General features: G+C 38.2%; 1 protein-coding gene across 1 annotated transcript in view; it reads right to left on the reverse strand.

Moving 5' to 3' along the window:
* Window positions 1-12,974, reverse strand: part of ESRRB (estrogen related receptor beta) — a 62,886-nt gene that overhangs the window by 7,035 nt on the left and 42,877 nt on the right. The window contains exons 4-5 of the mRNA XM_007424819.3: window positions 12,272-12,433; window positions 1,709-1,978 (exon numbers count right to left, since the gene is read on the reverse strand). Coding sequence (XP_007424881.1) covers window positions 1,709-1,978; window positions 12,272-12,433 — 432 coding nt within the window. The remainder of the gene's footprint in view (window positions 1-1,708; window positions 1,979-12,271; window positions 12,434-12,974) is intronic.

Genomic DNA, 12,974 nt, shown 5'->3' on the forward strand with positions numbered 1-12,974 from the left:
TGCTTCACTTAGGAAATAAAGAAAAAAAGGAAAGAAATGGAATGAAATGAAATGGGGAATACATGGCTTCATACTTGTGAAAAAGATCTTGGAAAAATAGTTGACTGCAAACTCAGAATGTAATTTTTAGTTGCATCAATAGAAAAATAGTTTCTAAATCACAGGAACTCATTTTTCACTTTATTCTGCTTTTATCAACCCACCTTTGAGTACAGTAGTGCAATACTACTATTGCACTACTCCTACAACTCCTGCAAGGAGCTGGGTGTGTTTAGCCCCAAGAAAAGACAGCTGAAAGAGGATTTGATGGCACTTTTCAAATACCTGAAAGGATGTTATATAAAAGAAGCCCACAGCCTCCCTTGTTTTGTTCCAGAGTGCAGGACATGAAATAATGGATTTAGGTTACAGGAAGACAGATTTCAACTGAATGTTAAGGGAAAAAACCCTCTTCCCAATAATAACAGCAGTTTAACAATAGAACGAATTGCCTTGAGTGGTGGTGGACTTCCCTCCATTAGACATGATCAAATGGAAGCTAGATAGCCATTCACATGGGATGCTTTAATTTGGATTCCTGCAGTGAGTAGGGCTTAATGGTATAAGTAGCCTCTTCCAATTCTGTGATTTTATGGAAGGTTTTGTTGGTTCTCTCTTCTCCCTCTGCCCCTCAATTCTGGGAATTCTTCCTAATAGTATGTTGGTATGAGTAGACAAAAGAGTCCAAAATGTAGTTTTCCAACAAGCCAGAATTAGAAGTTTGGAAGGTACCGGAATTTTACCAACATGGTGACCAGAGAAATATGGGAGAACACTAATAACTTACTCTCTTTTATTTTTGAATAGAGGGGAAAAGGGCTTTGTGTTTAGATATGGATCTGAGGAACAGGTTGTAGAGAGATGGCACTTGGTTACTGGATCGTAAGCAAGCCAGTAAGTAATTGGCTGATAGTTCACCATGCTCAGCTTTTGGCCAGAAAGTAAAATCACTGATTGGCTGGTGGGTCTCTGTAACTCTAGAGTCACAAACATGTAAACATTCTATGCTCATAGCATCCTACTAGCCAAAAGATCTAAAAATAGTCAGACCACCCAGATCATTTTCAGGTGCATCTAAATTGTTAAAAAAACAACAACTGCTAGACAATAGGCTGGTGGAAGAGCCCTCTGCATGTGCTGGTATGTGAGAGGGTATGTGTGCATCCATTTAAGTATATATGAAAGTCACAGGGGACAAGTCAGTGCACATTCTATACTGCCTTCTACATTTAATGAAAGGCTATGCAAAGAAAATATATATAACAGCTGCATAGTAACACATGCCCTGATCAAAACAGACTCAAAGAGGCAGTTGTGCACTCACCAAACTACCTATCCTTGTTCTCTTAAGTGCACAGGGGACCTAACTTTGATAAGTGATTGTAAAAATAAGCCAACATTATGGGATTTATTTCCAGCAAGCCAATGCTGAATTGTTATCAATATAGCTCTGATGAACTGTTAATTACAAAATCAATAGCTATGATTTTTTTCCCCTACAGCTGTCAGAAGACGGGGAACTCTGAGCCTGAATTCAGATGTAGGGTAATTTCTTCTCAAGTTGTAACAATGGGCTCATTCTTCCTTTCAAAGCACAGCTAGCATTTTTGATACTCACAAAGAATCTCCCCCGATTCCCAGCTGCTGACCCTTGTGTCCATGACTTTACCTGAATTGGCGAGAGCCAGGGCTTTCAGAGTGACAAACTCTTCCTTCTCCACCTTCAACTTTTTGTATCTTCGCACCAGCTGCAGGATGGCCAAATAGAGCTCCAGGAGCCCCGTCAAGCGTGAATGTTCCTCATCCATGATGTAATCTTCAGCATAGACCAGTTTATCCTCATAAGGTAATGAGCGATACACAATACCCAGGATGAGGATTTCCATCCAGGCACTTTGCAGTAAGCTCATCTGGTCTCCCAAAGAAAGGTTAGAAAAGCCTGGCAAGGCAAGGGAACAGCAGGTTAGGTACACTGACCAAGTAGAAGGCACTGGGTTGCTGCTTCCTAGAAAGCTGGCAGAGGCAATTCAACTTACATCTTTTTTGACATAAGAAATTAACCCCAAAATAAATGCAAAAGTGTATCTTAGACTAACCATTCCAAGTTGGCTGCCCTTTGCCGCATTGTGACTGAACTTGCAGAATTCTCTGGCTGTTACAGGAAAAGTGTCCGTAGATAAGCTGCCCAGTGAAATGGCTTTGACTTTGAGCCAGCCATATAGACATACTTCAGTACGACAGAGGCCTATTCAGATTTTCAAAAGCGAAAGCAGCTTCACATATGGAGGTACTTCCTATTCATCTGAATATTTATTCCTAGGGCTGTGCAAAGCATACCCAAGAGATGCTTCACCAAATACCCTCCTTTAAGTGTTGAATCAGCTGTCTTTACAAAAGGCTCTCCCGGTTGACTCGATGTACGTGCATACAAAGACCAGACTTCCACTGGAATGACCAGCAAAGTGAAAAGGTGGAGCTGTGCAAGCAGAGACAATGGGAAAGACTTCAAAGCAATTGCACCGATCCCTGTGGGGAATGTAACTGCTTTAATACTGCAAGAACTAGTGCTTCAACCTTGCTAGCATACCTTGTAATATGCCCTTTTTGGATGTTTTGTACAGGCCTAGTTATTGCCATGTTAACCCAAAAAGGAGAGAAAGAGGATGCACTTAAAATCAGCCATCCCATGTGAAACCAATCACATAGTTATATTATCATAGAAACCACTACTTAAATGCACTTGTGTTCCAGCGGCAACCTTGGGTAGGGGTGGGTGGGAAGGGGGAGGGGTGGTTGTAGCAGCATGATCAAAACCTGATCTTTTGTACATGTGTGCAACACTGTTGTACAGTATGTACAAAGGGGCAGGGGTTTGACCCTGACTAAAAGAAATATGGACTTAATATTAGCCACCACTAAATCACGTATTTCTTCTCTTCTTAATAAAGGGTTGAAATTTCACTCATAGAAGGACAGTGGTGCTTATAGGAATATATAAGCTATCACCTTATCTGGGTAAAATACCTTTGTAAGCCACTTCAGTCAAAGCAGCAGTATCTAACTTTAAGAAGTCAAACATTAAATCACTATGGAATCCCAAATACCATTACTATATCTTCAGGCCAAGTGGAAAAAGAACTCCCATACAGACATGTACACTGATTTATCTGTCAAAGTAAAAAGATAAAAAACAACAACAAAAAAATCACAACCTGGAACTAAGTCCATCAGAACCAATAAAGTCTAATGGCTGAGAACAAATGTAATCGCAAATAAAAGAAAACTCTCATCTGCTTTCCAACTGCAGATCTGTGAAAAGTCAAAAGGAAGATGGAAAAGGAACTATTCCCTGTCAATAAAAACATAAATTGGGCATTCTAGCAAATGTGGGAGAGGAAGCAGGGAGACTGATTTTGTTGTAGTATAACACAAGGAAGAATAAAAATAGGCTTATGTCCCAATATTCCAATTTAAAATCCTTAGTGCTAAGAAATTTACACCAGCGTCAGTAATGATTCCACTCCGAGATAAAATGCCTTTACAATTACAATGATACTCAAGAGAGTATCATACTATTTTCATTCTTGCAATATGAATATGTTGATGTTTGCTCGTGGGATACTCTTTCAAAATGATCAAGAACCAGACAAGAGTCCTCGTGTAAAAGAAATAAGGATTTCCCCCCCTTGCTAGTGGTAGGCAAACAGAAGATAAAGGCATTATTGGCAACTGCAACCTTGCCCCAATATTGCAGCCATGCCCCAGATACCTCACAACATTTTCAAATATCATCTCCCTCTGGTGCCATTCCAAATGATTAGAACTGTGTCTCTTAACACTTCTGGAGGTACCAGTTTGGGGAAGGCTCTACTAAAAAATCAAAGTTTTGATGTATTGTGTGAAGATTTATAAAACAAAAAAGCACACGTTTCTTCTGTAGAGGGTACTTCATTTTCATTACTTGGTAGCAAATGGATACAGCAGTATAAGCATGTTGGGATAGCAATGGCTAAATTTTTTCCATATGTCTTATGAGATTACTCTCCTCTTTCCTTCTTTTAGTCTAACTGCTTTCACTGTTAGCCTACAGTTCTTTCTTATGACTTACCAATGTGCATGTCTCACTAACTGTGATATATCCTCATCCAGAAGCCTTTATTCCCAGAAACCTCAGCTCATGCAGTTGTGTGTGCCTTCCTGCACTTGGGCCAAGGGAGTCAGGATGATTTGATTCTTCTTGCTATCAACCTGGCAATTAACAAAAGAGCCAGTGATTGCTATATTGACTGGTCGGGAGTTCTATTTTTCTATATCAGCTATCTCAGCTAAAGGAAGAGAGGGCAGAGGGATGGGTCAGTGGCATTTATTTATCACTATACCATGTTTTGTATTTGTGTTGCCAGAGGAGGTAAGGGTGATAATGGCACAGCAGTCCTTAGACATCCAATTTCCCTTATCAGGCCACTGAATAGAAAAGAGGCCGCAAGCCACGTTAATTAACAGATACCAATCAGTTGTCACATGTTGTATGTGTGTGTATGAAGTCTGATGGGTAAGAGGTAGGGATCGATAAAGCACTGGAGAGGAGGGCAGGAAGAAATTAGAGGACAGTTAAAGAGGAATCTGGGGCACTCTGGAGATGAATTACAAATCTGATCCCTGTTTGGCAAATCTGGAAATGGAAAGGAGCTTGACTTGGCCAACTGGGCTACAATGCATTGGTGACAACAAACTTTTGCTCTGTCCTGTATGTCTGAGCAACAACCATCTATACTCAGTCACAGCAGAGCAAGGGAGCTTTTTTACTGTTACACTACATTTACTTAGCAACAAAAATGTGTTCATAAAGCTTTGGATTTATTGGAGAATTACAATGTACAAAGTACACAGATTATTTTGATGCCCATTCTTCAGAAGTTTCTAATTCCCGCAGTGAAAATGACCAAGACACAAAGACTGCCCACCAATTTAACACATTAAAGAAATTAAATCTACTCAGCCAAGAACTAATAATCTGAAAATGAAATCTAATGTGACATAATTCATGCCAACCATACAGAAATCTAATTTTTAATTCAGATCCTCTTCTCATTTTCACAAGTACAGCTAAACATTTTAACTATACACTTTGTGCTTAGATCTTGCATTAAGATATTCATCAGACTGTCCTTGTTTTTTGGTAATTTGTGAAGCAGTCCCTTGGTGAATTGCCAACATTACTATATTTAACATAGTACATACAACTCCAGATCTTGGCTATAGCATTCTCCAGCTCTGAGTGGACAGGATGGTAAAAACCTCTTTTTCAGATTCAGTTCTGTCAGCTATCATTTATGCTTGCATGGTCTTGACATCTCAACTAATATTGTTAAGTGTTCTATATGAGAATGTCACTCTTCTTTCCTTAGTTACCAATACAAAGAAATAAGCACTGATTATTCCTCACTGATCCCTACCGTGTTTAGAGATTAAATCTTGTTTTTCACTATTTCCCCTAATCTGAAATAGCAGGAAGGTACAGAATGCCTCCAAGCTCCAAATATATATTGTTTTTCATTTTTCCACAGCTGTGCATAAACACAGGGATCACACAGACAGTAAAATGTTATACCGTTGTATGCCCAACCAGATTGGTAACATAACAGTATGAGGAAAGACAGCATTCCCACATAGTTGCTTAAGCAAATACTCCTGGTGGTTCATTAGGAGAGCAGGCAATAAAATAATTATAGTGCAATGTTAAAAGTGGACGCTGAGGCAACTTAGGTTGAATTCTGAAAAGACAGAGACTTTGTGGAGAGATGCTTACAAGATGCAAGAACTGGGGAGTCTGCCTGTAAGACTATACTCCCAGAAAGAACAGGTATGTAGTGTGTGTGGGGGGGGTTCTTACAATTATTGTCATTAGAGAGCCAAGTGATCCTGAGGTTAGGAGTGCCAATCACCAGTTTTGGTTGGTATACCAATTATACGTATTCCTGGACAGCACAACCTAGTTAAATATATCCATGCACTGATAACCTTATACTTAAATTACTGTAATGAAATGTATATAGGGCTTCCACTGCATATCATTCAAAATCAGCTAATGCAAAATGCAGAGGGCAGATTGCTGCTTGGCCTGTCAATTAGCTCCCAAGTCAGATTTAGTGCTCCCCTTTCACATATAGTGCCTTGAATATTCTGGGGCCAGGATATTTGACAGACTGCCTTCACAGTTACATACCTAGTCAGTCACTAAGATCATCATATGATGTCTTGCTACATACGTTGAGTCTGACAGAATGTTTTCTTGTAATCACTGTATCTATCCATCTATTGATCGATCGATTGATCTAACCACTGCACTCCAAGCAACTCTTAGTATTGAGATCACTGCATTCTGGAATGCTCTCCCCATCCTGAAATGTGTGGGGTGCCTATTATTGTACCTTTTAGGCTTCTGTTGAAATCTTACTCCTTCATCCAGGCCTTCACTGAATGTTTGTTATGGAGGAATGGTTCTATTTTGTTCAGTCTACCTTCCCTTCTCCGTGTTTTTAATGAACGTTCTTTTGACATTGTTTTATTTTTATTGCTGCATTTTAGTATTTTTAATTGTAAACTATTTTGTGATGTGGTTCTTGGGAAGCAGGATAGAGATACATTGAATAAAGAATAAATGTGTGAATGCACTGCATCTCTTCTGAGACTCCACTGTAGTGATTTCATTTCCCACTGTTGCAATGCAGAATTTGAAGAGGAAAGACCAAAGAGTTTGTTTAGTCCCCATAAGAAAAAAAAAAGACAAAACTATAATTAGACATAAGAAAAGAAACTGAAAGCAAATGTCCAATGTATAATTATATTGTATTATAAAATCTTAATAGACTATTTAAGAGGCAAGGGGTGTCCATTAAATCCAAATGTCTGTTAAATCCAAACTTATATAATTGACATAATTTATGCCATCTGCATTTATGCAATTGACATTTGCATATTTGTGTCAGGAAGTGTGATTTAAATGAAGTAAAGATGTAAATTTCATAATTATACAAATGTCATAAATTGACACAAATGACTTATATTATCTCATTTGTCCAGTGCTTCAGAAACAAAAGATGTTGTCATTGTTTGGCAGTGAAGTCTGGAGTAATTTTTTTCTGTTGCATCAAGATTCTGCTTAATGGAGGTCTGGAGAATCAAGAGTTTACTGTATATGAATCTTTACTGAAACTCATGTTCAGTAAAGGGATGCAAATCAGCTTTGATCTGATTCAAATTCCTAAACTGATTTGCAAAATTGAACCAATGTGATCTGGACTTTTGAATTTGAAAAATGAATCTACTTTTATTTGAATTTTTGAACTGATTTGGAAATTGATTTGGACTTTCAAACTGATCCATAAAAAGTGTGTATTTACCCATAAGCAAAAGTCTTTCAAATCTCCAAACCGTGTCTAAATCTTTTCGAATCCATTTAGAAGTACCTCATTTGATGCTTTGGATCAGCTCATTGAAAAAAAATTTTTTTTTTTTTGCAGATTAAAAGCTAAACAACATTGGCCCTGGTTAATACTTAAGTGTGGGAACTGCCTGGAAATTCCAGGCTTATAGATTGGACTGGAAAGTTAAAAGAAGGAAGAAAGAAATTGGGAAAAGGTAATGAGTAATGGCCAACCACTTCCATACTGTTGCCAAGAAAACTGCATGTATATAGTCATCAAGAGTTAAGTTTGGCTTCAGGGTGCATTTACTTTTTCAAAGGTTAGTGTTCTAAGTTAGAACATTTTTTACTATGAAGAAAGATTTAGTTGGCTAATTTATTATGTTTTAAAAAGAAGATCATTGTAGGTAAATCATTAGCTTAAAGTTCAGGACATGTAAAAGAAACGGTGATGAGAAAGATTTCATGCATGAATAATCAAATTTATGAAGATGGCAGCAAATTGGATATCATTTAAAAATGATTGCACACATTAGATCTATTAGTAGCTCGTAGGCAAGCACCTAAAGTAGAGCTTTCATATTCAGTGACAGAATGCCACCAATAAGGTGAAAGACAGGAGCAAACAATAGATATCTATGTATTTCATGAGTGGTTTGTGAAAATCATAGAGGCATCTCATGCAACTATTGGAGTTGAGAGACCAGAATCACATACAGAGTTCAAGACTGTTGTTGCTGTTTATGCAATTAGGAAGTGCATACTGAAAACGGTTCTAAGCAGCTTCTCCACAGCCCAGAAATAGCTTTTCCAAAGAAGGCAAGAGTAAACAAGAGTACCCAACTTTCACTACCAGAAATAGAATAGAAACCAGAGTACACTGCTCAGTGGCAGTATTCACAATAACATATTTCGACATCCCAATTTGGACCTGTGGCATTTTCAGCTTCAGATACATTGAATATTTTGCAACTGATTGAGTTACCATATGACTGAAAAAAATCTACAATTACTTTTTTAAAAAATTATGTTGGTGATGAATCAATTTGATATTTAAAATTTAATGGCTGAATGCAATATGGAACTAGAGATTCCTATTTTGTGTAGAGAGTGGGAAGAGATGTTAACATCACTACCAAAAACTAACAGATTGCAACTTATTCAACAACAAAATATTTTGGGCTTATTGGACTTAACTGTATTTATATAGAAAAGGTCTAAGTAAATTGTCATGTTATTGGAGTCACAATGACATTGATGCTTCATGTAAACATATGTTTATACAGTATCCTATAATTGTTTTATTTTGGGAAGAAGTTATTACTCGAATTAACTCTGTTTTAATATTCTCAGTGGTTTATATTCTTTTGAATTACATTCCTTTGCATGGAAAATAACATCTGGACAAAAAAAATGGATTCTCCAATGTCCTACTTATTGCTAAAAGACTTATTCCTCAGCATTGGAAAGGTAAATGTATGACTCACACTACTTAATGATATGCAAAGTTAATGATATTAGCAACTTATGAATGAATCACTTATTGATGTAGATTAACTATGGATGATTAAATTGAAATATGGCTGCCATCCATTAAAATGCTTATGCAGAACTTTTATAAGTATCTGCAAATATATGCCCTGTACATCTATCTGTCTGTCTGTCTCTCTCCCACTTCCTTCCTTCCTTCCTTCCTTCCTTCCTTCCTTCCTTCCTTCCTTCCTTCCTTCCTTCCTTCCTTCCTTCCTTCCTTCCTCCCTCCCTCCCTCCCTCCCTCCCTCCTCTTTATAACTGTCTGTATTATTTATTTTTTATTTCTGTTAGTTTTTTGTATTCAGTTAGTAAAAGCAAACAGGGAAAAAAATCCTTCTGGAATCTGTCATATTAGAAACCATTGCGTTAAACCCTGACATGGCATCTAAAGAACATTATGTCCATTCCCTCCTGCAGAAAAAGCTGCATTGCCTTCTCTTGGAAGGACCCCCAGATGACTTTCAAACACTCCTATAAAAGCTGTAGTATTTAAGTTCATGAAAGAGAGCTCCAGGCTAGAAACCAGGAGACTGTGGATTCTAGTCCTGCCTTAGGCATGAAAAACGGCTGGGTGACTTTGGGCCAGTCACTCTCTCTCAGCCCCTGACGTCAGGCTCGGGCAACAAGCTGGTCGGTCAATTCCTGTCACAACCAATGGATCAACATTCAGTTGATCCAAAAAAAGCAGACCCTGCACAGGCGGAAAAAACACTAGGAAGAAAAAAAAAACTAAATTCATGGAAGTCATAACCTTACATTCCTTTTCAGCATTTGAAAGGTGGAGTTTTCAGAGAGAGAAAATGTATAATTTGTAGCAAGTAGAGTTCATAATCTGTTAATTTATTATCATTTCTGTCATCCTGGAGGGCCATTAGCAACTGTAATAAAAAGAGATGTAATTACAGGATCTGAGGCCACTCTAGACACAGCTGCTGTCATTCCACTAGCCGTATTTCATCCTGTGTGTGGCTTTCGTCTTCCCAGCCAGGGAAACAGCAAAACAGCCACCCTGGGAGCACCCCTCTCATCAGAACTTCTCAACAGAAGTTTCTTCTTCCTGCAGAGATGTATGGTGGAAGTGGAAGCAACATACTGGCCATTAATGCAAGGGGTAGCTGCAAAGCTGGAGGAAATGGGTTGCCAGGGAAAGGGGAATAATATTAGATAAACTCTATTAAAACATATTTTTATATTCAGTGGCAGAAAAGGGGCTTTACGTTTTTTGCTCTCATTGCTTGATACAACAGACAGGGACTTTGCACTAGAATAAGGAACTTGTAGAGGCAAATTTTGGAATTAATACAGACGTAAAACATGTGCATTGTACACACACACAGCTCTCAGTGTTCTGGCAAACAAATGGAGGATTTCACTATGCCAAGTTTAAAAAATATCCTCAATACAGGCTTGGCTAAGTCTTCCCTTTCACTTGCCTTACACTTGGCTAAGTCTTCCCTTTCTACTATGCCATCAGCTTATTATGGCTATTTGCTTTCATATGGTTAAAAGAGCATTAAATATTATTGATGGATATATAATTCTTTATTAACAGGGAATCCAATAACTGAATTGAAAAATCAGGTCAGCTCGCTATGTTTTGCTAGCAAAAATACAATTTAGGTAAATTTTGCAAAAAGTTCTTTATGATCTAATGTTAGAAGTGATACAATAGAGATATAAGTGCCTACAGCAAACTGGAATTACATCAAAATGATGGCACACATGCAGTGAATTCACAAGAAAAAATTCATCATTATGTACTTGAGTTCTGACATCTGACACAAGTATGTCACTCACAGTTTTGCATCATGATATTGTGATGCATGTTTCCTCACTTCCATCCTCCCACCCCCACCCCACTTTGCTAGCCCCTTCAGATGCTATAGATGTAAGGGAAAGGAATTGTGCTGCATTGGGTTGGTAGATGTTTGCTTAAAGACTTGGACTAGACAGACACACCAATAGAGTGTGTAGGCCTCTCTTGACCACCCACATGTTCCCCAATTCAATTTTATTCATTTCACTGTCATCTTCATTCTTTTGACTATCCCACAATAACAGAGAACTAGCAAGTGGATTATATGTTCAGGATTTTTATTCCCAAATGCAGAACGAAACACAGAATTGATTCAATTACTCAAGGAGTTAGTCATTTAAGTAATATGCTCAATTCCAATGGACTCTGTTCTACAAAATGCCACACTTTGCTTTAATAAATAATAAGGTAGGATGCAGTCAACTGTGGACCAACAAAAGGCAACAGCAGTTCACATTGTATCCAGAGAAACAATGAATGTATTATCTGGGAAATGCTTCATATACTTTAGGTGGATACATATATTATATGTCCCACCTGCTAAAAAATGTGATATTGCTGCAACCAAAACTCCGTCTGGGTAGCAAAGTATCGGGCTGGTTAACTACAAACTGATCTCAGAATTCTCAGGCATGAAGAACCATATCAAAATGAAATAATTGGCCTGAGCTTTACAGAAGCCACTGTCTGCTTTGGCCTGTGATTATCCTCCCTGTTAATTCTCTTCAGCTCTTGGGTCTTCAGGCTGAGTTGCCTTAATCAGTAGCCTAACTCGGTTTGTGCTGAATCAGGTCCTGTCAGATTGTGCAACTAGTGAGTGGTGTAATCCCTAATACAACAGGCCTCCTTCAAGAAGGACACTGCCAGGATTAAGATTTGCTGAGAAGCAGTATCCAAAGACTGACCTCTTTCTCCAAATCTCTATCTACTTGAGTTTTTCAGGTCAAAGCTAAAGCTATAACTTAATCATCAGGAGCTATGGATACATTAATTTATATAAATAAATCAGTAATTGCACTGGAATTCAGACTACAAGCACAAAGGGTACTGAAACTATGAACTGTCCTCCTGTAACCTCAAGAACCTCAAGCTCAAGAATGCAGATTCTCCTTGTGTCCCGTGTGCATTAGCTCAAGAAGCAAAAACACAATAACAACAAACCAGATATCTTTGTACAGTTTCCACTTCCTGTTCATCCTGGTGACATTAGAAAGTGGAACTCATAGATTTCTTTATTAGTCAGAAATGCATGTTTCCCCTCCCAAGTATTGAAGGCAGCAACAGAAAGGTGTTGCCAATCAAGCTTTGTTATTCATGATATGCAAAAGAAGAGTGGATTGTTCCCATGCCACTCAGTGGGCAAAGATATGTTACAGTTTAGCCCCAAATAATAAACATCTCCCTGCAAGAATAATTTTAGTCCCCACTTTGTATCCATCTTAGCTCCCCCTTCTTACCTGGGATGTGCTTTGCCCAGCCAATGATAACAACAAGTTCTCTGTCTGCCAAGTCACAGAGTGTCGTCAGTGCTTTTATGTCACTTTCTGGCATGGTAGGGTCAGGCATAGCATAAATCTTCTCTGGCTCTGCCACCAGCAAGTGGGAGACTATCTTAGTCACTGCAAATCCCAAAGCAAAAATTAGAATACACTTGTGGTAAACTCCTGCAACTGAAAAATAAAAAACCTTGAAAAAAAGAGAAGGTAAGACTATTTTTGTTCCTCTGTTTGGGATTCCTAGGAATATACTATTTGTCCAACTTGATCCAGTAGCTCACCAGCAGCTCACACAATCCTTCACCTGATATTGGTCCCTTTTTAAATGGAAACACCATGGACTGAACCTGTAACTTTTAGCATGCGAAGTGTATGCCCTACCACCAAGTTATGATCCCTCCCTGATCCCCACAGATCTTTACATGTCTTAATTACTGATACAGGCATACCTCAGAGATATTGCGGGTTTGGTTCCAGGCCAGCACAATAAAGCGAGTCACACAAGTTTTTTGGTTTCCCAGTGCATATAAGTTATGTTTATACTATACTATAGTCTATTAAGTGTGCAGTAGCATTATGTCCAAAAAAACAATGTACTGTACATACCTTAATTTAAAAAATACTTTATTGCTAAAAAATGCTAATCTGTTGGAAAAATGGCACC

Source organism: Python bivittatus, unplaced genomic scaffold (assembly GCF_059951505.1).
Source record: "Python bivittatus isolate LINGU-HERP-01145 unplaced genomic scaffold, Pbiv_v1 ctg000480_np1212, whole genome shotgun sequence".
Classification (NCBI taxonomy): domain Eukaryota; kingdom Metazoa; phylum Chordata; class Lepidosauria; order Squamata; family Pythonidae; genus Python; species Python bivittatus.